The 27,247-nt window shown below is 50.7% G+C and overlaps 2 protein-coding genes across 3 annotated transcripts in view; one reads left to right on the top strand and one right to left on the bottom strand.

Annotated features, from left to right (window-relative positions):
• The window catches only part of NDUFV1 (NADH:ubiquinone oxidoreductase core subunit V1), a 28,661-nt gene extending 24,066 nt beyond the window's left edge, over positions 1 to 4,595 (top strand). The window contains exon 9 of the mRNA XM_050975147.1: positions 4,426 to 4,595. Coding sequence (XP_050831104.1) covers positions 4,426 to 4,580 — 155 coding nt within the window. The 3' untranslated portion in view covers positions 4,581 to 4,595. The remainder of the gene's footprint in view (positions 1 to 4,425) is intronic.
• Positions 158 to 26,492, bottom strand: NUP160 (nucleoporin 160). 2 transcript variants are annotated; one of them, XM_030240457.2, is made up of 35 exons: positions 26,278 to 26,492; positions 25,935 to 26,145; positions 24,845 to 25,067; positions 24,684 to 24,762; positions 23,280 to 23,394; positions 20,155 to 20,313; positions 19,198 to 19,275; positions 18,558 to 18,655; positions 17,883 to 17,967; positions 17,584 to 17,652; positions 16,872 to 16,955; positions 16,261 to 16,431; positions 16,077 to 16,176; positions 14,778 to 14,943; positions 14,125 to 14,240; positions 13,858 to 14,018; positions 12,610 to 12,743; positions 12,270 to 12,340; positions 10,616 to 10,775; positions 10,092 to 10,161; positions 7,217 to 7,315; positions 6,852 to 6,971; positions 6,087 to 6,182; positions 5,898 to 5,992; positions 5,167 to 5,263; positions 4,974 to 5,079; positions 4,696 to 4,856; positions 4,109 to 4,169; positions 2,893 to 3,003; positions 1,786 to 1,909; positions 1,481 to 1,582; positions 1,111 to 1,252; positions 793 to 918; positions 614 to 718; positions 158 to 520 (listed from the first exon to the last, which is right to left on the bottom strand). In XM_030240457.2, exons 1-35 carry the CDS (start codon positions 26,478 to 26,480, stop codon positions 434 to 436), a joined length of 4,185 nt encoding a protein of 1,394 aa, XP_030096317.1. In that variant the 5' UTR covers positions 26,481 to 26,492; the 3' UTR covers positions 158 to 433. The 2 variants fall into 2 exon arrangements, 1 of the variants encoding a protein (XP_030096317.1); XR_007777672.1 differs by lacking the exons at positions 158 to 520; positions 1,786 to 1,909.
• Between the last annotated feature and the right edge of the window lie 755 nt (positions 26,493 to 27,247).

Raw genomic sequence — 27,247 nt, 5'->3', positions numbered from 1 at the left:
GCTATATCCACTGGGGGGATACACTTCCATCCTTCCCCGGGGCTCTACAGCTCCACCCTGCCCTATATCTCAGTCCTAGGGCAAGGGCAGTATGGGGATGATCCCTGGAGAGGAGCACCGCAGTCCCCACTTTTGCCATCACATCCTTATGCACACCTCAAATAACAGTTCCATTTTATTAAAGTTGATCCAAAAGCATACCAATAAATAAAAGAAATTCCCAACAGTTCCATGTCTGGAGGAGGCAGAGAGCAAGGAGGTGTCATGGCCACACACCCTAGCTCTGTTGCTCACCCACTGCCCACAAAAGGGACAGTGAGGGGACACGCCCTTCAGCACTCCACCTCCCTGAACCGGATCCTTATGGAAAACCAATGGGTAAAACCAGCACCACGGGGTGGGGATGGTGACGCTCCTGGGGATGTCACCTGGACTAGGGCCGGCAGTACAGGCGCTCCATGGTGGCCACGCTGACCTTCTGCTGGTAGTCCTCCATCCTGTCGTTCAGCTTCTCATAGAGCTGGGAGAGGCAGGAGTCATGAGGGATCCCACCCTGTCCCACCACCCTCCCAACCCCATTCCCCATCCCGGTGTTCGGGAGCTCAGTACCCACCACAACGCTGTTCTCGCTGGCACTGCTCTCCCGCAGTGCCTGCAGCAGCTGATCTATGGCAGTGTAGGGAAGCCACATCGTGGGGGACGCTGGGGACAGAGGGACCTGGAATGGACGGGAACCCTCACATAATGTCCCCAAGGAACATCCCACCCCATCCCAACAGCGGCTGAGCTCACCTCGATCCCAAAGTACTGGTGCCCTTTGCCCAGCACAGCATCCACATACTCCAGGACCAAATCCACGGCCTCCTCCAGCAGATCGTAGTTCAGGTACAGGCGCAGCAGCTCGGCAGCATCCACTTCCTGCCAGAAAGAGGGAAACTCAGACAGGGAATGGGACCAGGACTGGGACCACACTGAGAGAACCTGCTCTGAGCCTTGGTACTGGGCACAGAGCACCTGGCAGGTGCTCTGCATTGGAGTGAGAGTGATCCAGCACCTCTGGGAAACCTGGAATTTTAGGGTTTTTGGGGACAGCTGTGTCACTGTTCTCACCTTGTAGCTGTTAATGAGCCAGTTGGGCAGAGGTATCCCATGTGCCAGGAGCTTGTTGATGACGCAGCGATGGTACAGGCTGTTCTGGGATGGGTAACGCTCCAAGTAGGATGACAGCAGCCTCCAGGCTTCATCTGTGGCGCTGCAAGAAAACAGTTCCCAGTGGAACACATGCCAGCAGCTCCTGCCCCGTCTGCAAGGCCATGGTGTGCTCCAGGTGGTGTGGGAACAGGGTGGAAGCACAGCTCTCCCCACATCCTGTGCCCAGTTTTGGGCTTAGGGGTTTTAAGGACCTGTGACCCTCTGAATTTGCACAGAGCTCCTGTCTCCAGATCCTCCTCCTCCTTCCAAATTGTGGAGAAAAACCTACCTGGACTCCTTAGTGGTGACCAGGGCTGAGAGTTGGTTGGCTGCCAGCCAGTCCCAGGCCTTTGCCTGTGCCACTTCCCCTCCCATCTGGAGTTTGATGCACCTGCACAACCAAAAGCCATGGGAAGGTGGGTCCCTCCAGAGCGAGCCCCTTCCCACTGGCATCAAAGTCCCTTACGGGAGTATTCCCAATGAACAACCCAGCTGGACTGGCAGGGAAAGAAGGCTCTTGGGCAAGTTCTACGCCCAAGCCCCTGCATCCCTCCAGCCCTGTGTCCTCCGAGGTGGGAGGGCACCCGGACGTACTTGAAGGTCAGGCCCTCAAAGATGGGCGTCAAGGGCAGCTTGAAGGTTTGGCACAGGGTGATGGCTGAGTCGAAGAGCCCAGCCCGGACCAGCAGAGACACCGTTTCCTCAGGTGTGGAGCTGCCTGAAGGGGAGGAAGAGCAGGTAAAGCCTCCCCTGTAACACCCAGTGCTCACCAGGGCCTTACCCTGTGTTACTCATTGAGAGATGTAGCAGCAGGGTGCCAACAGCCTCCAACACCCTGCAGCAGTACTTCTCAATCCATGGCTGGCGGCTTTCCTGGCCTCCAGAGCATCCCATGAGCCCAGCAGCTATCCCTGAAGGAACTGGACAGAGCAGCTGTGACCCACAGAGCTGTCCCTGATAGAGCAGGGACAGGGGAGGGACACATGCAGCAATACATGATAGGGAAATGCTGCTGCTTAGAATCATTGAATTGTTAAGGTTGGAAAAAGATCCCCAAGATCACTGGGGTTAGGGAGGGGACAGCCTCATCACTGGTCTGCATCCAAGCATACATATTCTGGCAGCACAGAAACCGTGGCACTCAGCTCCCTGCGTCACCACTCTGCCCTCAAAGCAGCTGTTCCATCTTTTCCCTGCAATCCCAAGCCAGGAAGTCACCTCCTCCTGACATTTAGAGAGGAAAGATGTGGACATGTTGTGTAACTTGTACCAGAGATACTAAAATACTCCAGGTGGGAGAACTACACCTTCCTGCTTCCCAGAAAGGAACAACTTTCACAACCTTTTAACACTGTTCCATGAAGCAGGATTGTCTGGGAAAATAAATTATTTATCAATTAAAAAGATTGAATTTAGTGATCTTGAAGGTCTTTTCCAGACTTAATAATTCTTTGCTTCCATTATTTCCAAAATGCCTTTTTTTGTCCCAACTCAGAAGCTCATCCCACCCCCACTGCAGACCACCAAAGCTTGAAAAAGCCAAAAAAAAGGTGGAAAACTTAAAATTGGTTCTCCTGATGTGCATCTCAGACCCTGCTGAAGTCAGTGGCTGGATTTCATGGTAGGGATGAGAATCTGACAGTCCCTGGCACCTTCTAGGTTTGCCTCTAGGACAGGACAGAGTGGCTGAACCCCTCTCACCTGCCACAGCTGCTGCTGACACGTCGTGTTCCACCAGAGTCAGACGGATCCGTGCCAGCAGACATTCCCTCTCCAAATCCTCCAGCTCCAGGATCTCGATCTGGCGAGTGCCTGGAACAGATGGATACTGGCTCTCAGTACTTCAAAAAGGGGTCTTTGGGCACTGTGCAGAATGTCATGGAATCACAGAATGGTTTGGGCTGGAAGGGACCTTAAAACTCATCCACTTCTGTGGGCAGGGACACCTTCCACTAGACCAGGTTGCTCCAAGCCCTGTCCAACCTGGCTTTGGACATTACCAGGGATGGGGCAGCCAGAGCTTCTCTGGGCAACCTGTGCCAAGGCCTCAGCACCTTCACAGGGAAGAATTTCTTCCCAACATTCCATCTAGACCCACCCTCTGTCAGTCTGAAGCCAATTCCCCTTATCCTGGTACTCCATCTCCTGTCCAAAGTGCCTCTCCAGCTCTCTTGGAGTCCCTTTAGGCACTGAAGAGGCTCTGAGGTATCCCTGGAGCCCTTGTAAAAGCATCTCTACACTCCTCTGCCATCCTAAGAGGATGTGTACCCCAAAAAACACCAAATGAATGATCAGGATTTGCTGACTCTTCCCTGCTCCCTTGACCGTGCTTATGTCCTTGATACCATTGTCCTGCTCCTCCTCCTCCAGATGTTAGATAATATTTGGGAACAGCTGCTGCTTTGCCTGCCAGGAACATGCCCAAAAAAAAAAACCTCTTCAGAAAAAGCAGGTTTAAAAATACCTGACCTTAAATTTTCCTACTGGAACACTGAGGATAACCTGATCCCACATCCTGGGCTGTGGCAGGCACAGACAAAGCTTATTCCCGACAGGATTTCCAAAAGCACAAACAACCTTGAAAGACTAGAACACGTCTCAAAAAGCTGGTTTTGTTTTAAATTACAAGTTACTTCCACTGAAAAAAAAACTGCTGTCAAGGCATCAAGCTGTCAGAAGCAAGCACAGGAGCTCCTTGGGGAATAGCTGCTCCCTTGGGGAAATTGCTGTATTCCTTGGGGAATAGTGGCAGCGTGTTGTTGGCAGACACTGGCAGAGTTTATGACCTTAAAATCCCACAGATTATTGATCTGGTGGAGGCAGGAGCTGCCCTGAGCCATGTCCCAGCTCCCATGGGAGCTGCAGAGAGGCTGTGGAAACTCCAGAGGCATGGTAAAGACCAGGACTGGGCACTTACTGGGAACAGCCATGCACTCCCCATCGTGGCTCCTCTTCGGGGATGCTCCTGGGCGCTCGTACTTGCAGGAAAAAGCAGAAAGAGGATTTATATCCACCTGGTTTCTGAAGGTTAAATCACTGATGTAATAAGTCCCAACAAGAGCTCTCCATTTCAAGCCTTGATTTGGACCAGGTAAGCTGTGCAGTCCCTTGGGAATTCAGGCTACTTTATCCCCGGCTATCAGGAACATCAGGATCAGGTGACCAGGCTGCAGCCACCACCTCCCTGAGTCCTGACTGGGATTTGAAACATAACCCCTGTAACACTAACTCTTCTGGACTGGTATTCCAGCTGTTCACACTCCCCAAAACATCTGCTGTCCTCAGTACAAGGTGATGTACTCCCATATCTATCCTCCAGCCCATTCCCAACAGCTACCCTGCTTCCCCCTGCCCTAAAAAAGGGGGAATGGCACAAGGGTGATGGATAGGGTCGATGAGCAGAGCAAGACAGCTGGTCACAAGCAGCAGATAAGAAATCCAATGTCTCTGTTCCCATCAGAAAGGATTCTGGAAGCTCCTTTTCAGGAAGCTCAGCATTCTTACCACAGCCCCAGAGGCCGGCTGCACTATCCAGGCGTATTCCGGGCGGATCAGCCGCAGGCAGTTAATGGCAGCCAGGAAACAATTGCCCTGCTTCTGGAGCCCTCGGAGCGTCCGCACCTCCCTGCCCAGCCGCATGCCGTACTCAAACATCACTGTTCCAGCTGAAAACGGAAAAGTCATCAGCCAACAGCCTGGAGAGGGAGGCCACACACCTGGCAGGGGAAGGGAAAGGGTGTCCCAGCAGGTGGGCAGGTGCAAAGTGCCATCCCAAGCTTTACCTTTCCGGTAGTTGTGCCGGTACACGTGGAAGGCGTAGAGCAGCTCGTAGTAGTTGTGAGTCATCAGATCCACAGCCCGAGCGTGAGACTCGATGATCCCAACGACCTGCAGCACACAGAGGCTCCAGTGGGTCCATAATCCCCTTAAAGGGAGGGTTGTGCCCCCCAAGCTATGATCCCAGCGGAGGATTACCTCATTGTGCAGGTTCACGTAAGGAAATTCCACCAGGTCCTGGAGCTGGGATCGCTCGCAGAGAACCACCACTAGCTGGCGTAGGCAGTCCAACTGCCTGCAGAGGGAAGCACAACCCTTTGGAGGAGCAGGAATAAACCCAGGAGCAGGAACAAACCCAGGATTTAAGCCACAAACAACCACTTTGTGACAAGCTCCTGCTTCTGGATGAGCTCTGCAGGTTTTTTCCTGGCTTAGAACCAACTTAAACCTTCAAGTTTCTCCTGTACTGGAAACAGAGATCCTCTGGAAAGGCCTCTCAGGAGGGCAGTCCCCCTCCCTCAATTAGTTAAAAAAGCATTCCATTTTGTCCCCCATTATTCCAATATTTTCCTCTGCTAGGATAAAGTTTTCCCTGCCCACTTCACTTTTCAAATTAAAAACTTAACATTAAATCTTTTTATTAAACAAAATCAACTAAACTCCTACAGCTTTTAAACACAGAATGCTACACACATGATCCTTCAGTCTCTTCTGTTTTTCTTTCTCCTTTTTTTCTCTTTTGGGAGGGTGCCAATCCCAGGTGTCCTTCAGATGAACATCCAGAAATGAACTCTACATTTTTAAACCCACCTCTACACAGTAACTTAACACAGCAGTCATGTCCCCCCCTAAAGTGTCATTTTCCTTTCAGTTTCATGGAAAAATGAGACCATGGACCTCCACAACAAAGGCACAGACCTGTCACCTACCTGCCTGGATCCGGGTTTTGTGTTAAGGCTACATAGGCTTCACTATTGTGCCCCAAATCCAAGTGATGTTTGAAGATGCAGGTCCTCAAAGTAGCCTGAAAACAGCACAAATCAGTTATAAACCCAGCAAGAAATTCCTGTGGAAGAGGTTCCTGAAGAAACAGCTTGCTGGGTAAGAAGTGGCTGTACCTGGCTTCTCCAGTCATCTGCTGATTCCATGATGGCCAGTGTGGCCAGCTCAATGACCAGCTCTGGCAAACCCAGCATCTCCAACAAGCGAAGGACCTGGAAGACAGGAGGGTTTGTTGTTTTTATTTTAGGAGCTGTTCCTGCCCCTAAAGACATTTAAGGGCTTAGACTTTAAAGGGGAATATTTGGGTAAATTGCAGGGATCTGGATGAAATCCCAGCACAACAGGACCAGATTATAGCTTCTCTGGAGGATTCACCTCTGTACATGGGGGATTTTTGAAGCATTTCAGCATTAATGATTAGTTTTCTGGATCCTAAATCCAGGGAATCCCTCACCAAGAGCCCAGCTCCAGGCTTGCAGCCTTCCTGAACCACAGCATTATGCAGAAGATAGGATCTATCTCAGTTTAAACATACTCATTTTAATTTGCCTCAGAGCTTAGTAACCTTTGCCTTAGGCAGCATCTTACATCAAGCCTGGACATGTCTGGCTTCTGCTTCCAGCAGCTGGATCTCATCCTGCCTTTTTCTGCTGGATAACAAAAGTCCTTAGCTATCAGGAAACTAATAGGTGGAAAGTACCTAAATTTCACATACTCAGCTTGTCATTACCCCCAAACAAAGTACAGAAAGTACACATTTCACATTCCAAAAGCTAAGTTTTCTGAGGCTCAAGTCACTTCCCACAAAGGCAAGGACTGAGCAGGAATTCCCTCTCCAGTGTGGAAGGACTTGGTGCTAGCTGACCTGCTGAGCACTGTACCTTGTTATAGTACTGCAGGCGTGGCGTGGAGACCACCTCGCCCTCCTCAGCCTGGATCAGCCTGTCCAGGAACTCCTCTCTTCCCACCTCAGAAGCAGCTTGGCAGAAGCAATCCAAAGCCTGGAAGCAGACCGGGAATCAGTTTGCTGTCCCCTCAGGTGACTGATCCACCTGCTGTACAGGTGAGAGGACCACACTGCCTGTCCCAAGCTTGTGAGATCTTCCCAAGAGCAGATCCCACCATGCTGCTCCAATCCCATCCTTTCCCAAAGGAGGCAGTGCTTGGGAAGGATGTTTCCTGTTCACCTCCCCCTCCCAAGGGAAAAGGTCCCAGACCCTGGGAAGAAGATGATTGAAGGCCTCACCTTGTGCCCTTCCCCCATGACCAAGTAGCACCTGCCCATCATGAAGCAGCAGGAGCCCATGTTCACGTGGCACCAGGGCTGCAGCAGTCGGATGTATTCCTAGAGGAGAGAAGGAATGGGAGTTTGGATTCAGGTCAGCACCTGCTCGTGCTCTGCAGGCAGCCAGGACCAGCAAGATTTTGGTGTCTGAGCACAGTAGCTAAAGGAGCCAAGTCCTCCTTCTTCAGCTCAAGGGCTGGTCTTTCCAGCCCCAAAGTACCTTGGATGCACTAATCATGAATCCTGGAATGATTTGGGTTGGAAGGGACCCCTTAAGCCCCTCCAGACCCACATCCCTGTGAAAGGCAAGGACACCTTCCACTAGACCAGGTTGCTACATGCCTTGTCCAGCCTGGCCTTGGACTCTTCCAGGGATGAGGCAGCCACAGCTTCTTTGGGCAGGCTGTGCCAGGGCCTCAGCTCCCCTACAAGGAACAATTTTTTCCAGTACCCCATCTAGCCCTGCTCTATTTCAGTAAGAAGCCATTCCCCCCGTCCTGTCAGTCTAGGTCCTTCTCCAAAGCCTCTCTCCAGCTCTCTAGGAGCTCCTTTAGGCACTGGAAGAGGTTCCCAAGAGACCTTGGAGCCTTCTCTTCTCCAGGCTGAATGTTCTCAGCTCTCCAGAGCAGAGCTGCTCCAGAGTCCTGTAAGGGAGAGATATCCCCCACATGCTCCTGGGGAAAAACTGCTCTAAACATCTCCAGTGTCTGTATGAAGCACCTCCATACAGACATATGGAGGTGCTTCATACAGCACCTCCCAACATACCCAAAAATCAGACAGGATTCTTCCTACATCCTGTTGTAGGGAACTGCAGAGTAGATGTGAACATGGAGGGCAGAGCTAAGGCTGCAGTACAATGGGCAAGGCAGGTGCTAGAAGGGGAATACCTGTGCAGGAGAGGGCCAGCAGCCAAGGAAGCACATGGATTACAGCATATGGGAGGGAGTGCCGATGGCACTGAGGGCACAGACAAAGTGAGATGAACCAGCCTGGGCCTGTGCCAGCACAGCATCCTCGTCATCCTTGGAGGAGCAGCCATGTCCTGCTAGCAGGGCCATGGGACTCAGCAGGAATTGGGAAGAGAAACCAGGACTTGGAAGTCAAGTCACCTCTACAGGTGCACAAACCACCAGCACCTCTTGCCTCACCTTTCCTGGACATGAGTCCTCTCAAAACCACGTGGTGACGTATCCGGAGGCCAGATTCACTCCCTGGATTAGCAGCTACAAGGGATAAATCCTGCTCCAGCTTGTCACACACAATGAGCAACATGGAGAGGTTTGGCCCATGTCCCAGCCCTCTGCTCTATTACCAGACTGCCCCTGTGCCAGTCTGCTCCTTGCAAGGAGCCTCCTGTACCCCCACAGTTTGGGTGACCATGCTCACAGCAAAGCTGCTGTGATCTCCCCGGGGTCAAGGCACTTAATCCAAGTTTCTGTGACCGACTGGGATCAGGGAAAGGAACAGAAGGCAGTGGGGAGGAGGAGGAGCCGGGCTCTGCAAAGATAAAAGCCTGGAGGAGACACCAGTGAGGCGAAAGAAATGTGAGGAGATTCAAAGCCTGCACATCATTCTCCCTCCTGCATATGCCAGGAGGGAGAATGATGCTGCTCCAATCTTGGCATTTCCCGGCTCAAAAGCTCTGAAGAATTGAAATTCTTCTCTCAATTCTTCTCAGCAGCAACACAAAAAGAAAGTAATTCAGCCCCCAGGTATGAGGGGCTGGGAGGATAAAAGGTTCTGCTGAAAAACAGGTCACTAACAGCCTGCCTGGCCTGCTGCCTCCAGGAATGCCCAGACAGGGATAAAGCTGCAGATCACGTGGAGCTGCAGACAAGGAATTGTGCGGGTCAGAACTCAAGCACAAGCAACTCCAGCTGCCAAGAGCACAGGGAGAAAGGTGGAGGAACAGTGATCTGAAACACAGCAGACTAAAACCCCTGGAAATCAGGAGTTCACCATCCCTGCTACTGGGATGCTAGGAGCAGCCAGGGATGGAATGATGACAGGTGTTTCTCACACTGTTTTTTTACTACTAAGGACATTTAAGAAATAAATTCAGTCCAGTCCTTTCTGGACTGAAGAAATCCTTCTGAACCCAGGCCCCATGGGCAATCACAGGCAGAGGTGGTACAGGAAAGGCTGTGGGCACACCAGCAGCCAACAAGCTCTAGGATTGCTGGGATATTTAAACAGGCTCGGCAAAGATGTTTCAGGAGCGTGGCGTCACGTGGTCAGACAAGCCCTGGGAGAACAAACTCCTCCATGGAAAGGGAATAGCATAAACCTGAGTATCTGGATGCTCTTGAAAACAGATGAAAGAGAAAATGCAGAAGATGACTCCCCCATGGCAGGGGAATGGAATGAAATGAGTTTCAAGGTCCTTTCCAACCCAAACTGTTCTAGGATTCCACAGTCTTAAATCACTCCCCATCAAACACTCTGTGGCATTGTCTCAGCTCAGAGAACAGTGATTAGGGGTGGTGGTTTTAAACTAAAACAGGGGAGATTTACACTGGATATTGGGAAGAAATTCTTCCTTGTTAGGGTGGGGACACCCTGGCACAGGTTGCCCAGAGAAGCTGTGGCTGCCCCATCCCTGGAAATGTCCAAGGCCAGTTTGGACAGGGCTTAGAGCAACCTAGGATAGCAGACAGTACCCCTGTCGATGGCAGGGAACTGAATGAGCTCTGAACTCCCTTCCAACCCAAACCATTCCAGGATTTCATGACTAGGGGAAAGCAGAACTCCAGCATTTGGAAAGACGAGTTTTTGGAAAGATGTTTTAGGGAGTTTTCCAGCACCTGTGAGAAGGCTGGCATGATGCACTCACCTGGAGCTGGGTGTACTGACAGCTCCCCATCAGGCACTCTGGGAAGAGGAAACTGGGATTGCTGGGCCATCTGAGCAGAAGTTAAGGAACACAGGAGAATCCAGCTGGAGAGCTTGGAGAACTAGTCTGGAAGCCAACATGCCTCTCATGCTCCCTTTGTAGGGGGAAAGGAGAGAAGATTAAGCTGCTCTTTATACAAATCACTATTCTGTAATAAGATTTATCCATATTAGAACAAAATCACCAGTACATCTAATCCCCAACTCCTGTTACCCTTCCAAATCCCCCAGCATCCCGCCCCACCAAGTCAAGTATTGAGAGCTCAGGGGCTTAAAGTCAAAAACTCAAATCCTTTATCGTGCACCTAAACAGGATGAAATCTGTGAAATCTCAAAATACCCACAAATCCCATTAATGCCAACAACCTCACTCCTTCAGGAGGTTTGTCTTGGAAATTTGGGAGTGGAAAACTGATTTTGGAATGGCAGGAGGCTCAGTGGCAATGGATTCACAGCCAAGGATACAGGAGAGGCAGAAAATCAGTCACTATTGAGGTGATAAGGTGGGGCCAGTTCAAACTTGTCTCAGCCAAAGAGGTGTTTGGTTGCAGGAATAGTCGGGATATGATGTGTTTTCTGGCCACTTCCTGAAAGAAGAGCTCCACGATTGTTTGAGGGCCGGATACTAAAAGTACAAATTAAAGGAACGGTGAGTAGAGAGCCTGCAGTAGAGATCCCAGGTTTTCCACTCTGTCCTGGGCTCATCAGCCCAAAGAGCACAGATTAAGCCAGGGCAAACCAAAAGCACGTTCCACAGTCCAGCTTGCTGGTTTTGGATTTCTCCTGCCGTCTGGTTAAGTCAGAGGGAGCAGCAGGAGATCAAAGTGCCCCATCCTGCAGTGTTTATTAACCACAGCTCAATAAAAACACACAAAAAAAGAGCTCTGCTCCCTCTCCACTTGTTATTCCCAGCCCAGCTGCAGCTTTCCAGCATGACAGAGCAGAGGGAGTGCTGAGCTGGCTGTTCCATTCCCTCCCTCCTCATTCCAGCACCCCAAAAATCCCCCCTTACTGACTGTTCCCAACGCCTCTCCCTGAGCTGCCACCTCCTTCCCCTATGCTTCACATATTTCTCCCCAATGAACAGTGGCCAAACAGGACTTTCCTCACAAGCCAGCCAAGAAATAACCCACGACACCAGCACACACAAAGGATGTTTTCAACTTCCCTGACATTTCCAGCTGCCTCCTGCACCCAGACTCTCCATCAGGGAGAGCTCAGGCTCTGAAGATCACCAATGTCAGAAAGTGGAGGAAGCTCTTTCCCAGCCCACACGTGGCACTGCTGCCTGTTTGTCCCAGATTTCCCCAGCTCCCTCTGAAGTATCTCAGCCTCCAAGTGCTGACTAGTCACAGCAGGCTCTTACCTGCATGTTTCCTTCCCATCCCTGTTCACCTCCTCCCTCTGGAACCACTTCAAGGCCCACATTTCCCTAATTAAGCAGCCTTATATTCTCCCAATAAAAAAATAACCCAAAAGTTACATCTTTGCAGCAGAATATAAAAAATATGAACCAAATATCAGCCACAATGTTTTGGGGAAGTATTTCCATATTTTTAAACACGTTTTGAGCAAGTACTTCTACATTTTCATTCTTCCCTAAGCTGTTGCTCTTGGCTGCTGTAGGGTAAAAGCTGGAGAGCAGGACAGGTTGGATGGAGCAGGTTGCTCTGAGCAACTCCCGCTAGTGGAAGGTGTCTCTGCCATGGCAGGGGGTGGAACTGGATAAGCTTTAAGGTCCTTCCAACCCAAGCCATTCCAGGATTCTGCGGCAGACCTGGTCTGAGCTACCACAGCCACTGTAAAGTACATGAGGGGTAAAAGTTTGTCTGATGCTGCCAGGGTTAGAATGACAAATTTTTGGCTCAGTGAGGCGTCCCCACCCTTCTCAGGCTGAGAGTAAAATCCAAGTTCAGTGCTCCAAGATCCTTTGTTGTTGCTTTGGTTTTTGTTGTTTTTTTTGGGTTTTTTTTGTGGACAGCCTGACAAACATCCCCACTTAAATCAGGGTCATTCAACCACACAGTCCATTAGCTCTCTGCATAAAGCACTTCCCTCAGGTGGCAGAGTCAGGCTTAAATAACAGAAAGGGAGAGTTGATGATCCGTGGACACCTTACCCAGCTTGTGTGGTGTCAGAGCCGTGGTGTCTGCTAACTCCAACACGGAGAGATGCTGCAGATTAGATTCCCTAGGGAAGAAAGGAGCCATCAGTGAAGAGACAACAAAACGCCTCCAGCTTTAACTGTGCTCATTGTTCAACTCCTACTGAGCACAGAACAGCGAGGCCTCACAGGGCAGATTTAGCACAAGGCAGAGTCAGCTCAGAACATGGAAGGGAAAAAAGCCCTCCCCAGTGCTCATGGAGTGATACTCCCACAGCAACCACCTGCTTTCCACACCAGGAAGGGCATTTCAGGTGGATTAAGGAGGACCCAAAGCCAGGTCAGGCAGACTTACAGCGTGTCCACAGGGATGTCGGAGGCCAGGCACTGGCTTGCCCACCGGATCAGGAAGTAGGACAACAGCAGGGGAGAGGTGCGGTGCAGCAGGTCCTGCTGGGACTGGAAGAGCTGTCCCCCTCCCAAAACCATCTGCAAGGAAAACCCAGAGCTTGGCACACTTGGAGCAGCAGCAGGACAAGGGCAACCAGAGAGGTTTGTGTCAGGCCCAGCTTGTCCCTTCTGAGAACAGCAAGGTGCTCCACAGCCTGGCAGTAACTCAGCCCTCCCAGGGAACCAGCAGGACTCTTGCCCCACATCTGGAAGTGCTCAAGGCCAGACTGGAAGGTGCTTGGAGAAACCTGGCCTAGTGGCAAATGCTCCTGTCCATGTGAGAGGTTTGGAATTAAACAGTCTTTAAGGTCCCTTCCAACCCAAAGCATTCTAGGATTGTTGTCCCTGAGACTGAAATTATGGCTTTGCTGCAGAGATCACCTCAGGGTCTCCATAAGCTCCAGCAAAGAGTCACAGGAGATGAAACAATCTGAGCTTTTAGAGGACACAGGTATGTCAAGGTGGGAAAGCAGCAGATCACATGTCTCATGATGTGGGAGAGCCCAGCTCCAGAGGGCACCTTGCAATGCACCTTAAATGCTACCAGGATAACCTTACCCAGGAAAAAGGAATTTATTTTCAACCAGGAAATGCCTGGCTATTTCTAAGCAAATAATATTGGTTTAAACAAGGCTGTCCTTGTCTGGGGACTTGTTCCGCATGGCTGTGTCTGTCCAAAGCAGCAACACTTTGCCTCACGTGGCCTCAAGCCTGGTGAGACAGACCCAGACCAGTCCATCCCACCATTCCAAACACAGCTACCATCGTGGGGGCTGTTTGCTCTGGCTGGAGCAGCTTCCAAGGGGCTGAAATCGCAGCCTTGGAGTGTGATGTCAGAGAACGGAGCTGCCATCGCTGCTGGGAGAGGGACAGGGGATAGCTGGAAGAGCTGAATGTGTGCTGATTCACACAGGAGGCTGGAATCCATGCCCTCCTCCCAAAAATACAGCTTGGCTTCCTGCTTCCTGGATGTTCATAGAAGAATAAAGGGAATTAGGCTGCTTTGCTTAGGAAGACAAAAGCAGCTGGAGGAGAGGGTAGAACCTGCCCAAGCCTCGGGCTATTCCAACAGCCTTGTGGGATGAGACAGAGCTCCGCCCTGCACCAGCAGCAGAACCCCACAGGACTCCCAAGCCCCAGGAGATGTACTCACGGGATCTCCGAGGCGCAGCAGGAGCTGCTGGAGGATGAGCAGGTCCCGGCAGAGGAGGAAGCGGACGGTGCAGATCTTGGCCACCCCCCCGCACACCACGTGCGCCGCAGTGCTGCTGCCAAACAGCTGGGACAGGCTCATGCGCAGCGCCAGGTGAGGAGCTGAGGGGAAAACACCCAGGTGAAGCAGGAGCCACACAGGCAAGAACAATTCCCAGGATAAAGGACACTGCCTAGCGTTTCTCAGAAGCTGGTGAAGAGCTTTCACCTCTTTCCATGTCAGCGTCTGTCTCGTAGTCCATCTCTCGGATGAGCAATCCAATGGCATGGATGGGGTTCCTGATCTCCTGCAGTTTGCTGTGGATATCCTCCATCACATTTTCCCTGCAACATCAAAAAGATCCTCATCATCATCATGAACAGCAACCTAGGGTTCCGACTGAAGGGGGCTCCCTTACACTCCCTTCCAGTGAGGATCAGTATCTGATCAGCCTGGACATTCCTAACTGGAATCCTTGGCTAGCTTGTGAGTTTTATTACAGCGCCTGCAGGGACCAGTCTATTTATTCCACTACCTCAGGCTACCAGGAAATAACAGCCAGATAGCTGGCATTCCACAGGGAAACAATTTCGGTTAGCACAGGAACCACAGGGTTTGACCAAGGCTCTGACCTCTCCCTACTGTCTCCAGGCACCTCTTTTCATACCTAACAGGAATTTGTGCCTCTTCTGCTCTCTAGGTTGTGGATGGAAGACCCTGCTAATGACACCAAACCACGGTCCCCATCCTTGGAAAAGCCTCCTGCAGCACAGGGCAAGGAGCCCACACATCTCAAACGCCCTTGGATGTCACGCAGGGACAGCTCTGGACAATCCCAGCTCAGCCACTCTGAGAAGCTTCTGGAAAACACATCTCCTTACGTGTCATTAGCTATCAAGTCCTCCAGGATCTGCTCTGCAGCCTTTTCTGGAGGCTGGAGGCGGGAGCAAGCCATTTCCATGATGAATGCCATTTCCATAGAAATTGATTCTCCGATCAGGCGAAGGCACTGGACAAGACAGACAACATCACGAGACATCTCCAAATCTGCAATGAAAGAATCTAACTGTGTATTTTCCAAGAGATTTCCAAGGAAAGGTGGGAAGACCATGCAAAAGCCAGTTAGTTCAGCTCTTATCACCAGTAACAGCAGACGGGTCCCAGTTCCCTGTGCCAAACCTTCCCCAATAACAATAAGGCTGAATTAAAGCTCAGGAGTCGACAAGGGAAAGATTTGGGCTTTATTATTCAGAAAATAAAAAATGATGCAGCAATAAAAAAAACTAAATTCCCTCCAAGGGATTTTTTTCCAGCCACAGGTTGAAAGAAAATAAGTAGTGCGAAAAAATATATCCTGAAGAAAATGGCTCAGCTCGGCTCTGCAATCCTTTATGGGTCAGATTTTAGATTAAATCCCGTTTTTAGAGACTGTGACTGTTTAAAACAGCCAGGGAAGAAACTGCTGGGGCTCCCATATCCAGCTCAGGCCTCCAGCTTTCCTTCCCTCTGCTCCACAAAAAGCTCAACCAAACAGATGACGATCCCACTCTATAAAAATATATAAAAATCACTCAAGCATAAAAGTGGAGTTTAGGTAACATTTTCCATTGCCTTTTTCTTAGTGAAACAGCATTCCAGGGCCAGCAAAGCACAGAGGGCACTGTGGTGACAATATTAATGACATGTTTTCCACACTCTGGCATTCACTTCCTGGAGACAAGGAACAGCACGGCCCCTCTCTACAGCTGATGTGAAAACATTTCATAAATCCTGGAACAGTTTGGGGTGCAATGGACCTTAAAGCCCATCCAGTCCCACCCCCTGCCATGGGCAGGGACACCTTCCACTATCCCAGACTGCTCCAAACCCTGTCCAACCTCGCACTGGACACTCCCAAGGATGGGGCAGCCACAGCTTCTGTGGGCACCTGTGCCAGGGCGTCCCCACCCTCACAGGGAAGAATTTCACCCAACCCAAACAATTCCACGATTCTACTGGCAGCCTTGACACTATTTTCTAATTGCTGGTGTGAGCATGATGGCAAATTTCACAAAATAAGTACCCCTGCAAAGCCAAAATAAAACTATCTCCATGCAACTATGGATCAGGAGCTCTTCAAGGGATCTCTATGGAAGCTTCCACATCTCTGACAGGAGGGAAGAAACTCCACGTATTCTCACCTTCAAAGATGGCAGCATCATCCTCAGTCAGGAGGTGCTCGTTGGAGAGGAGATAGAGATGATCAACCAAGGAGCAGGGCACAAGGAAGGACATGGAGCCCTGAAAGGTGAAGAGAAAGTCCTTGAGCTTCCCAAATCCTCTACAGAAACTTGTTCAGAGAATCTCACCACCACCCAGCCTCACCTTCTTTAGCAGGCACACCATGCTGGTGTAGGGGTTCAGGTGCAAGGCCAGGGGCCGAGAAAGAGCTTCCTGGTACTGCAGGCAGCAGGCATAGAACTTGGACCAGAATTCCACCTGCAGCTGCCAAAACTCCTCTGGGGAGCACTCGTATTCTGTCACACTGCCCTGGAACTGGTGAGAGCAAAACAAGTGAATCAGGAATAGCCAAGTGAAATAAGAGCAGGATAAAACAAGGGAATTCAGACTCAAAAAGAACATAGGGATCGCTCAGGTAAGTCTCCTAATAATTGTTCTTTATTTTATTTGGAAGGTAATCCCTCTATTTTGGATTCTCTTCCAAAATGATGTGCAACCACTCTGCAGGGTGGTGGGCTGGGCACCATGTGATGACCGAAGTGCACACAGGGAGCAGAGGCACAACAGCCAGGATTCCAAAAACCCAAGAAGGAAAGGAAACCCCAGGCAGGAAGGATAAAGACTTGTACTTTTTAAAAAGTTACATCACTCCCTTTGGAGAAAGAAAGGATAAACCAAGGTGCAGGGTCACCTGGCACCTAAAATATCATGACATCATATACAACACAATATCCTGGAAGGAAAATCCATCTCACCTCATTTTCCACAGCTAAGGTGACCTCTTTCCTTAACTCATCCCACGTCAGATCCATGTGCCTCTCAGTTCCTTGAGAAAAGATCTGCAAAGCAGCACAAGAAACTTGGATTTAAAGGCAAAATAAAAAGTCTCACCAAAGGTTCAAGCAGCACTCAGTGAGGTAAAACAGGACAAGAGCATCAGATAGCACTTTGTGGGATGGAAGTGTAAAAAAAAAAGGTCTGGATGCCAAATTTGGTATTCATGGATGTGTGGCAGTGTGCAACCACCACACCTCAAGGGATTTAAAATCTGTGTGATGTGGCGCCTGGGGACATGAGTAGTGGTGGTCTCGGCAGTGCTGGAGGGAACCGTCAGATTCTACCATATGAGAGAGCTTCTCTGACCTCAGTAATTCCATGACACATCCTGACAAACAGCACCCCAGAATGCTGAGTCCCCATTCTCCTGGCTCCATCAGCAGGCATGAAAAACAAACTCATCAACTTGCTGTGCTATCCAAGGGGAAAAAGACCAATTATCTGGATTCCAGGTTCCATCTCCAGCTGTGGGCACACAGCAGCTGCAGCGCAGCCCAGCAGCCACCAACTCGCTCCAGGGACTCCCGCAGAAAACATGCCTGGCAAGAGCTCCAAGGAATCCTGCTGCCTCACATCTAAAGGGCCAGGAAGAGAATGAACAGAGAGCATCCCAAATTCCCTCTCACTTACCTGCAAAGCCTTCTGGATAGCTGCATTAGTGAACCGGCCCGGCATAAAGAGATATTCCAAGTAGATTTCCTGCAAAAAGATCGTGACTTAAGGAAGGTCAAGGATGAGAAGAACATTTAAGCTGCTACTTCTGGTCTTTCCTCCCATGATCAACATCATCCCCTGAATTTGCGTTTCTGCCCACACCCTGCTCCAGCCTGGGATCAAAAATGGCTTCCTGCACACTGCTGACTTTGTTTATTCCCATTCTCTCTCCGAGTGACCTCGTTATTTCTTGTGCTGTTCTACAGCTGGCTCACCCTGGGGTCCTGATCCTGCCGGACCGTCACCTCCTCCTCAGGGAGTGGCTGCACAAACACCTGGTTCCACTGGCCTGCAACATTCCTGGAAGGAAACAAATTTGGAATCAACGTAGCATCCACCTGAACCAAACCTGTGGCCTTCATCAGCAAAAACAGCCGTCTGGGTGTGGGAAAGTAGGTTTGTGCAGTGACAAGGGACAGATTTTGGCAGGAGAGGTTAACTCTGACATTCCTAGCCATTAACTGACGAAACATGTTGGAATTCTTCATTTAATTCAACATTGTCCCCATACCACGAACTCACAAACAACTCTTAGCCTGACTAGTAGCTGCTTCTCCTAAAATTTGCACACTCATAGCATCTTTCATCCACTGTTCAACTCCTGATTCTGCACCAAGCCATCCTATCAGCTTTATATTCAAGGATGATCCTTTCCCATCATCATCTCCCCAGAACATGTTTTTTCCTGGAAGGGACCACCTGGTTGTTTTGAAGGAGCTGTGGGGAAGCACCACACTCCTTCTGCCACGCTCAAACTCCACTTTCAGCAATCCTGCTGCCTGGATTTTTGCTTTTTCCATGTTCCAGCAGCTTGAGTATAAACCTCTAAGTTGAGGAGCTCTGTCAGGGTTTTCCTGCAGTTATCCCAGCGATCCCTGCCCAAAACTCACTGCTCAAAGTTGATGTATTTCACAACAGTTTGGTTCTCCTCGTTGTGCCACAGTGCCCAGATCTCAGCCGAGGTTAAGGCAAAGTCAACCAGAGTCTCCTAGGAAAGAGGGAAAGAGCCAATTTCCTTTCTTATCCCCAAATCAGAATACAGAGAAAGGTGGGTAGTTAACAACAGCAAAACATTCCCCTGTGGAATTTAACAGGCTTTGGGAATTGTTCAGTCTGGAAAAGAGAAGGCTTTGGGGTGACCTAATTGCCCCTTCCAGTACCTGACGGAAACCTATAAGAAAGATGAATAGGGAATTTCGACAAGGGGTTGGAGTGACAGGACAAGGGGGAACAGCTCCAAACTTAGAAACAGGAGATTCAGATGGGATATTGGAAGCAATTGTTCCTTGTGAGGGTGCTGAGACTACCCAGAGAAGCTGTGGCTGCCCCATCCCCGAAAGTGTCCAAGGCCAGGTTGGACAGGGCTTGGAGCAATCTGGTCTAGTAGAAGGTGTCTCTGCCCACAGCAGGAGGTTGGAACAACAAGATGATCTTTAAGGGGTTCCTTCCAACCCAACCATTCTGTGACTCTGTGATTTAAATCCCAAAGTCCAGGACTCTTCCTCCTGGGAGCCAGGCACCAGCTCTCACCTGTGAGGAGAACAGGGAGGAGATGTGGTCAAGGCTGTAGCGGTTGCTCTCAGTGCTCACCAGCTGGAAGACACAAAACTACAAAAATACCTCATAACTCATTTGCTGAAGGACTAAACCAACACATCTCATAGAATATCATCATTCCAGTCCATCTCCCTGCCTGGTGTTAGGGGTAACAGAAGCTAGAGGACAAGAAGGGTGTGCTGAGCACATCACTGGACCCTCTGCACAGAAATCCTGGCTTCATCCTTCTCCCCAAGGACACTCATGCCTACCTGGACCCAAAGGACTCCCAAGTCTTGCCAAACACTAAACTTGGAAAGCTCTAAGACTACCACATCCAGCACTACCAGTGACCACAAGATGTAGGAATAGAAGGGGACTAAGGTGGGAAAGCCCCAATTCCTCAGCTGCAGGCCCAGCTCTGCATGTTCTTCCCAGAGCAGAGCACTCATGGGACAGCAGGACTCATGTTACACGCTCTTGTTTTGTGCGGGAATTCCCTGGAGAAAGGGATAAGCTGTCCAACAGATGAGCCTGGTTTGTACCGTCCTTCCCCTCCTGCTATATTTATCTTTCTCCACAAAAAGTTCTCCCCAAGTTGCAGAAGCATCCACATGCTCCCAGGAGCCTGGTGTAAACACACCACCAGCATTTCCATGCTTTTAGCTCCTTTTGGACCTTTCCTTTTCCCACGGCACATCCACGCTTTCAGAGCAGGAGGTAAACAAGTGAACTAGCCCTCACGGATCAGCTTAGTCACACAGGGAATTCCACTCCCAGAGCTCAGGCACACATATCCCCAATGCTGTGAGGGGAAAAATGTTTATTTAGAAACAACTGATCCCTCCAGAAGGTCACACGTGAAACTTTTCCCTATTTTTTGCCTTCCAAACCCAAGTCCTAGGGGAATGACTCCTCCTCCCACAGCCTGAAGAGCCCATGGCTCCATACCTGCCCTCGCTTGGGAGCGTGCATGTAGACTCCCAGGTAAAGGCCCAGGGACTGGGAGAAGGCCAGGCGCAGGCGGTGCCCGGTGCCGGCCGCCAGCCGCAGGTCCCTGCTGACCGGCATGAACTCCAGCAGATCCGCCACCATCAGGCACATCTGATCCTGCAAACAACAAAAGCATCAAGAGAGCGGCTTAGGAAATATTCTGGATTGAGAAACTGCTCCTCTCCTTCCCCTTCCAGATAACACCTGCTCAGAACTTTGCACAACAGATGTAAATTAAGGCGCCATACATTTACCTGAACCACTTCTTGACTTCTCCCAGCTCACCTGGGCCCCCTTCCCACCAATCCCACGGGCTGCCAGAGCCCAGGCATGAAGGAGAAAGCTTCCCCTCCCTCCCACAGCACATTCCAGTGCCACTGAGCCGTGAAAGCACCGTGCTGCTCCATTAGCTCTGGCACTCAATATCTAGAGCAAGAGGCTTTTATTAACTTCCTATTGACAAAGACACTTTCATTACTGCTGAAAGCAGGAGAAAATCCATTTGGGATGGCTCCTTGGGCCTCAAAGCACTCCTGCCTGCCTTCCCAAATACTCCAGTAGGTCTGGAAACAGCCCTTATCCCAGGAATGCGTATGTTGCAGTTGAGACGGCCACACATACATTGTATGATGATACACAGAGTATCACCACACAATATCAGAAGGTTTCAACCCATACACAGTAACACCTTAACCACATCAGAGGGCTTCAGGTGTCTGCCCATACAGAGTAACACCCAATCACCTCAGAAGGCTGCAAGCCTCTGCCCTTCTTGTCCTTCAGCCCAACCTTTCACACCCCTCATGTTCATGCACTGCACCTGTGTGCCCTCTGTTCCCTTTGGTGACAGGTCAGTAACACCTCACTGCTCACCTGCTTTTCACAGCTGGAGCCCATTGGGGATGGGGCTCAGCCACAGCCCCACTCCCAGTTCCCACAAACTGTGCACCTACAATTCCCTTTTTTTTCTTCTTTTAAATAAATGCTATGTCTACTATTTCTCTACACGACCCTTGTAGAAGAAATAGTAAACATGGTACAAGTATCTCTTTTGCAGGTTCCACCAACTCTAGAATGCATCCCTGTACTGACCTCGATTTACTCTCTAAACTTGCATATTATTAAAATCTTTATACTTACATTTATAGAATATTGACAATATCAATAGCAAAATACAAGAATAAGCCAAATACCAGGATATCAACAAAATCAACAGCTATACAATTCCCCCAATAGCTATGCAACTTTTAACAATATCAATAATTACACAGCTATATAATTCCAAGTTAAAAACCTTTTACAATTTTTAATAAAATAACAATGAGATCAGTATAGAATGGATAAAATGCAAGCACAATCCTTTGTCCGCATAAAACATAAATACATTTGCAAAACTAGATCTAATGTGGATAATGTGCAAAGACAACCATCCAGTAATAAAAACAAGAACAAATTCCAAGACAGAACATTGCCTAAGCTGCAAACAAAGCACAGCAAAATGGGAAACACGAGGAAAAGTTGAGCTCAAGTCACCAGGTTGGTTGAGGGCTCTGTTATTTCCACAGCTGGGCCCCCTCATGCCATTTCCATTTACCCAAACAAGGATGATTATTCACACAGAGGATATGGACTCACTCCATCCAGGCACTGTGCTCTGAATTTCTCCCTCTGGAAAACCTGCCGGTATCAGCGCTTGCTCTCAAAGACAGCAGGGTCCCCTGAGCCACAGTATGGGCTCGACTGGCTGGATGACTGCAACTCAGTATTGTTCTTTTCCATGGTGCTCCTTCCTGCTGTGCACCATGGGTGTTTCAATGTCCTCTCCACACACTGTACTCTGAAGCTGTGAGTACTTGGGTCTTTCAAATATCCAGGTTTACAACAGAATTCTGTATAGTCACCTGATGTGGAATACAGCTTGGTTTATTCAACCCCTTTCAGCTCAATACTGTTTCTGCACCTATCTTCTGGTGCTGTACAGGACACCAGGTGGAGATCCTTTCAAGATATAGAAATTCGGGCATTTGTATTCCACAGCATCACCTTGTTGATATTCTTGCAAGGGGAAGACAAGAAGCTCAGCACTGTGAATAGCCAGAGGTGTGCCACATCTCACAGCTTGTCCTTTGCTCTTTGGCAGCTCTGTCCAGGTTCCACAGAAGAAGTTAGTCTTTTCCTAACTTCTTTCCAAACACTAAATGCAGTACTTGCATCAGTCTTAGAATCTTAAGACTTTGCCCATGATAAAACACTACAAAGGGCATAGTCAGTAGTCTCAATTCCTCCTCTTTTCCACAGCTTTCCATGTAGATAAAACACTCTGTTCTTCACTTGGGAAGTCATTTCCCATTATGTCCCCAGCAGCTCAGCTATACCCCAGGTATCAAAATCACTCTGGTCCAGACCAGGCAGCTTCTCCTGCTGCTCTCAACACTAGGCTGGGCCCTGTCTCAGGCTGTACCTCACCCTACAGCCCAATCCTGAGTCACAGCAGGGTCACCATATGTCACAACACACAGGCTGCAGCTGAGAGGGCCACAGTACAGAGTATCACCATACAACATCAGGAGGCTTCAACCCATCCTGAGTATCACCCTACCACATCTGAGGGCTTCAGGTGTCTGTCCATACAGAGTAACACCCAATCACCTGAGAAGGCTGCAAATGTCTGCTCATCTTGTCCTTCAGCCCAACCTTTTAATACCCCTTGTTGCTCATGCACTTCACCTTGTGTGCCCTCTGTTCCCTTTGGTGACAGATCAGTAACACCTCAGCACTCCACGTCTCATTACCGTCAACACTGCTCACCTGCTTTTCACAGCTGCAGCCCATTGGGGATGAGGCCTGGCCACAGCCCCATCCCCAAATCCCACAGTGTGTGCCTACAGGAATGAGGCTGGGCAGGAAACCCCACACTTTACAGACACTGGTACAAACACACACCATCGCTGTTCTCACATACTGTCCCAAATCCCAGTGTGGAGAAGCCACAGCCACAATTTAAAGGAGACAGATCCATGCCAAGCACTCACCTGTGATTCCTTGGCCTTAATTTTGCTCCCCCAACCCCAAGTTCTGCTCACCTTGTAGGACCACATCCGGAGCTTATGGTCCTGGCAGAGGGCGAAGAGGAAGGCATCGTGATCCAGGCAGTGCACGGAGAGGCTGACGGGCACATCCGAGGGGCCGCCATCACCTCTGGAAAAGCAGAGGTTACATCAACATCTTCAAAGAAAATTCTCCATCCCTGGAAGTGTGCAAGCCCAGCCTGGACACTGGTCTAGAAGAAGGTGTCCCTGCCCTAGGCAGGGGGGAGGACTGGATGAGCTTTAAGGCCCCTTACAACTCAAACCATTCCAGGATTTCATGATTCTAAAATCATGCCAGGTGCACAGATCCAAAGCAGTGGGGTTCCTCCATTGTGCTTAAATCCAAATAAACCACTAGGTGAGATGGGGAGAAGGGAATTCTGTGGGTTGCAGCACCCACAGAGTAGAGGATCCCACCAGTGACATCCAGCTCTTCGCTTGCTTTGGTGGAACTGAAGCAGATTCCCACTTCCCCATCCCCAGACTGGTACTTGCAAAACACAGGTGAAGGATCCAGAGGGAAAAAAGGATCCAAGCAGTCCTGGCATGGATCCTGCCAGCCCCTGACAAGGATCCAAGAAGCCATGAGCAAGGATCCTGACAGCTCCAAATGATGCCTTAAGTTTTAGATTTCATATTTTCCAGATTCCATACTGCATCAGTATATAACTCTGAACATCATATGAAGTGTTAGCAAGTTCTCTTCCCAGTTTAGTTAGACAAAACAATACTTTTCCAGCCCAAGAACCAAGGACACCATTGCTACTTCAGGCCCAAAAAGTAAACAAATAAACAGTACAAAAGTAAACCTTAAACAGCAGCAAATTGAGGAGAGCAATCTGGGAGGATGGATCCTGCCCAGGGTCTGGCAGGATCCTTGCCAGGATCCTGGCAGAATCCATCCAATGGGATCCATCCAATCCATCCATTGGGGGCAGACCGCCCTAAAGGTCAAAGTCATTCAGGGCATCAAAGGACTCACTCCCACTCCCAAGAAAAAGGCTCTAGGATTCAGTTGTGCCCTCTAAGCCACCCTAAAGATCCCAACCCACCACAGAGCATCCGTGTGATCCCCACATAACCTCTGCTCATCCGGAACGCGCCTGGCTCCTCAGCACCAGGGCAGAGTAATCCCTAATCCATGCTGGCTGCGAGCCACATCCTGGGCAAATCCTTGGAGGCCAATTACTAGAGAACATATTCACAGACACACAGAACAGCAGGACCCTGCTAATCCAGCATTCCACTCTCAACTTCCGTATTCTGATAGCTCCTGTGACCCCGTTAACTTTTTTGGGTGGAGTATTTATGGGTGCCTGTGTGACTCAAGCTGAAAATTCCAGGTGAGGGGATCCAAAAGCCAAAATTAGCTCAGTTTATCCGTCCCCAGGCACTCACCTGATGGCAGTTGGCATCCAGCCCGTGAGGAAACGCTGCACCACGGAGCTCTGCTTCAACTCCACGACAGAAACACTTCCTTCAAAAACAAAAGGAAAATTAAAAATGAAGATTAAGTGAAATTCCAAGATGGGAGAGGGGATGTAGTGCCCAATCCTTACCAGGAGCATCAGGAGGAGGCAGCTTAAGGACAAAGATCCCTCCTGAGGCAGAGGGAAGGGCAAAGAGAGCCTCCCCCTCGCTGCTCAGCCAGGCTGCCGAGGCCACGGAGTTGGGAGCCAGCCCCGGCACACTGGGAATCACATAGTAATTCGAGGGATCCCTGATGTGGATTCTGCTGATATCTGTAAACACGGACTGCACTTGGCTCTCCGTTATCAGGTCCTGTGGGGAAACAGGAGAAAACAACCTCAAGTTGTGCCAGAGGAGGTTTAGGTTGGATAAGAGGGACAATTCCTTCATGGAAAGGGTTATCAGGCACTGGAACAGGCTCCAGTGGTGGAATTCCTATCCTGTGTGGATGTGGTGCTTGAGGACATGGGTGGCCCTGGCAGTGCTGGACTCCATTATCCTAGAGGATTCCATAAAACACCACCAGACACTGATGGAATGGCAACTGTCTCCTTGATAGAAATTATTTTTCCAGTAAAAAATCTCTGGCATAGCTCAGAGAAAACTGCTGGTGGCACATCCCAGGAAAAGCAGCTCTGTCACAGCACAGGGTCATCCCTTAGGAAAGCTCTCCAGAGCTTTAAAAGCAGGAGACAAGCTCTCCAAGAGAGGAGAGGATCCTGGTAAGAAGCAGGCACAACAGAAAATGTCAGAACAAATCCTGAAATGGTTTCAGTCAGAAGAGACCTTAAAAACCGTCCAGTTCCAATCCACATCCGTGGAATGATGGCAAATGTGATATAAACCCTGCCTAGGATCCATCTGCCACATGAAATACAGATTCCAACCCAGACAAAGCCTGCAGTCTTCTCAGCTGAGGAAAAAAAAAAAAAAAAAAAGACAATCCAGCCAGGAAGGGCTCTGAAAAACCTGAGGCTCATTCCTAGCAGCAGCTCAACTACATGTCATGACACAGGCTGGACACCCAGCTAGTTCCCGAGCAAAACACGGCTAAATCCCCCAAACCTCCAATTGTCTTCTTGTTCCCGATTGTATTTTGGGTCACCTACCCCTTCCCAAGCCCTCCCTGTGGTGACACGGTCCCCTGCCCCGGCCCCCGGCGGCATTCCCGGCACTCACGCTGCGGTAGAGGCGGGCGGGGTGCGGGAGCAGCAGCCGGTGCACGGTCTGCGCCGTGAGCAGCAGCACCACCAGGTGACTCTGCACCTCGCACAGGTGGATCCCGCCCGGCAGGAACGGACAGCCCTGGATCCGCAGCCGCACAGCGTTGTTCAGCAGGTTCACGTCCAGGGACTCCTCCACCAGCTCCACCGTGTCCCCCGACGTGCTCCTGCGGGAACAGAGGGGCAGAGCTGAGGATGAGGAGGGTCTGAGGGACAGGAGGGTTTCAGAAGGGTGAGAAGGGAGAGGGGTGGATGAGGAGGGTCTAAGCGAGGCACGGCGAACGGGGGCGTGCACTCACCATCGCACCCAGCGATTCCTGGTGGCGGCCCCGAGCTGCGCGCTCTCTTGGTAGCAGAAGCCGCCGGCGCTGTCGCTGTAGCGGCCGGCGGGGAGCGGGGCGATGCCGGGGGGCACGAAGACCAGCTCCTGCGGGGATCGCGGCGGGGCCCGGCCGGCCGCGCTCAGCTCGAGGCAGCTCCGCGCCGCCAGAGCCGCCGCCATCTTGGGCCGCCGCGTTCCCGCCTTGGCCGCGCGAGGCACGACGGGAAGGGGAGGGAGAGGGCGCCCCCCGGCGGGCGGGAGGGCGGGGGCAAGAGGGGACAGGGCGCCCCCTGGCGGGTGGGAGGACAGGGGCCAAGAGAGAGAGGAAGGGAGGAGAGGGGAAGGCTCGGGGCGGGAAGGTGGGGAGAAGGATCTGGGGAGAGGGATCTGGCATGGAGATGTGGGAAAGGGACTATGGGGAGGGGAGAATGGTCAGAAGGTGTGAGGAGGGGCTACAGGGAGAGTGGATATGGGGAGAAGATAAAGGGGGATTTAGGGAAGGGGTTTGAGGAGGATCCATGAAATCTGGGGCAGGACACTGGGGAACAAGACAGGAGGTCTGGTTTAGTGGGGGCGTGTGCCCTCAGCAGCACCCACCCTGGCAGCTCCTGCCACCCACCTGTCCCCATACCTCATCCCGGGGAAGCAGTCGCAGCCACCTTCCTGGACACATCCAGCACACCTGACCCATACTGATGAGCAGTGCACACATTCCCATACTGATGAGGGTAGTGGGGACCACAGCATCCCATGGATGCCACACGTCCCCCCACAACACCACACAGTGCCAGTGCCAGCGCTGGGCCTGGCCAGGCTCCCGCTCCGCTCGGAACAATCCGGCCTTTGAGCGGATCCAGTGCCGGCGCACGAGGCGCCCGCCTGTAGAATGGGGCCATTCTGGTGGCAGGTGCCATGAGGGGCCGGGGGCTCCAGCTGGCCCCCAGCTT

The sequence above is a fragment of the Serinus canaria genome, chromosome 5 (genome assembly GCF_022539315.1).
Source record: "Serinus canaria isolate serCan28SL12 chromosome 5, serCan2020, whole genome shotgun sequence".
NCBI lineage: Eukaryota > Metazoa > Chordata > Aves > Passeriformes > Fringillidae > Serinus > Serinus canaria.
Note: the sequence above shows the minus strand (reverse complement) of the source record. Positions and strands in the feature narration are given on the sequence as shown.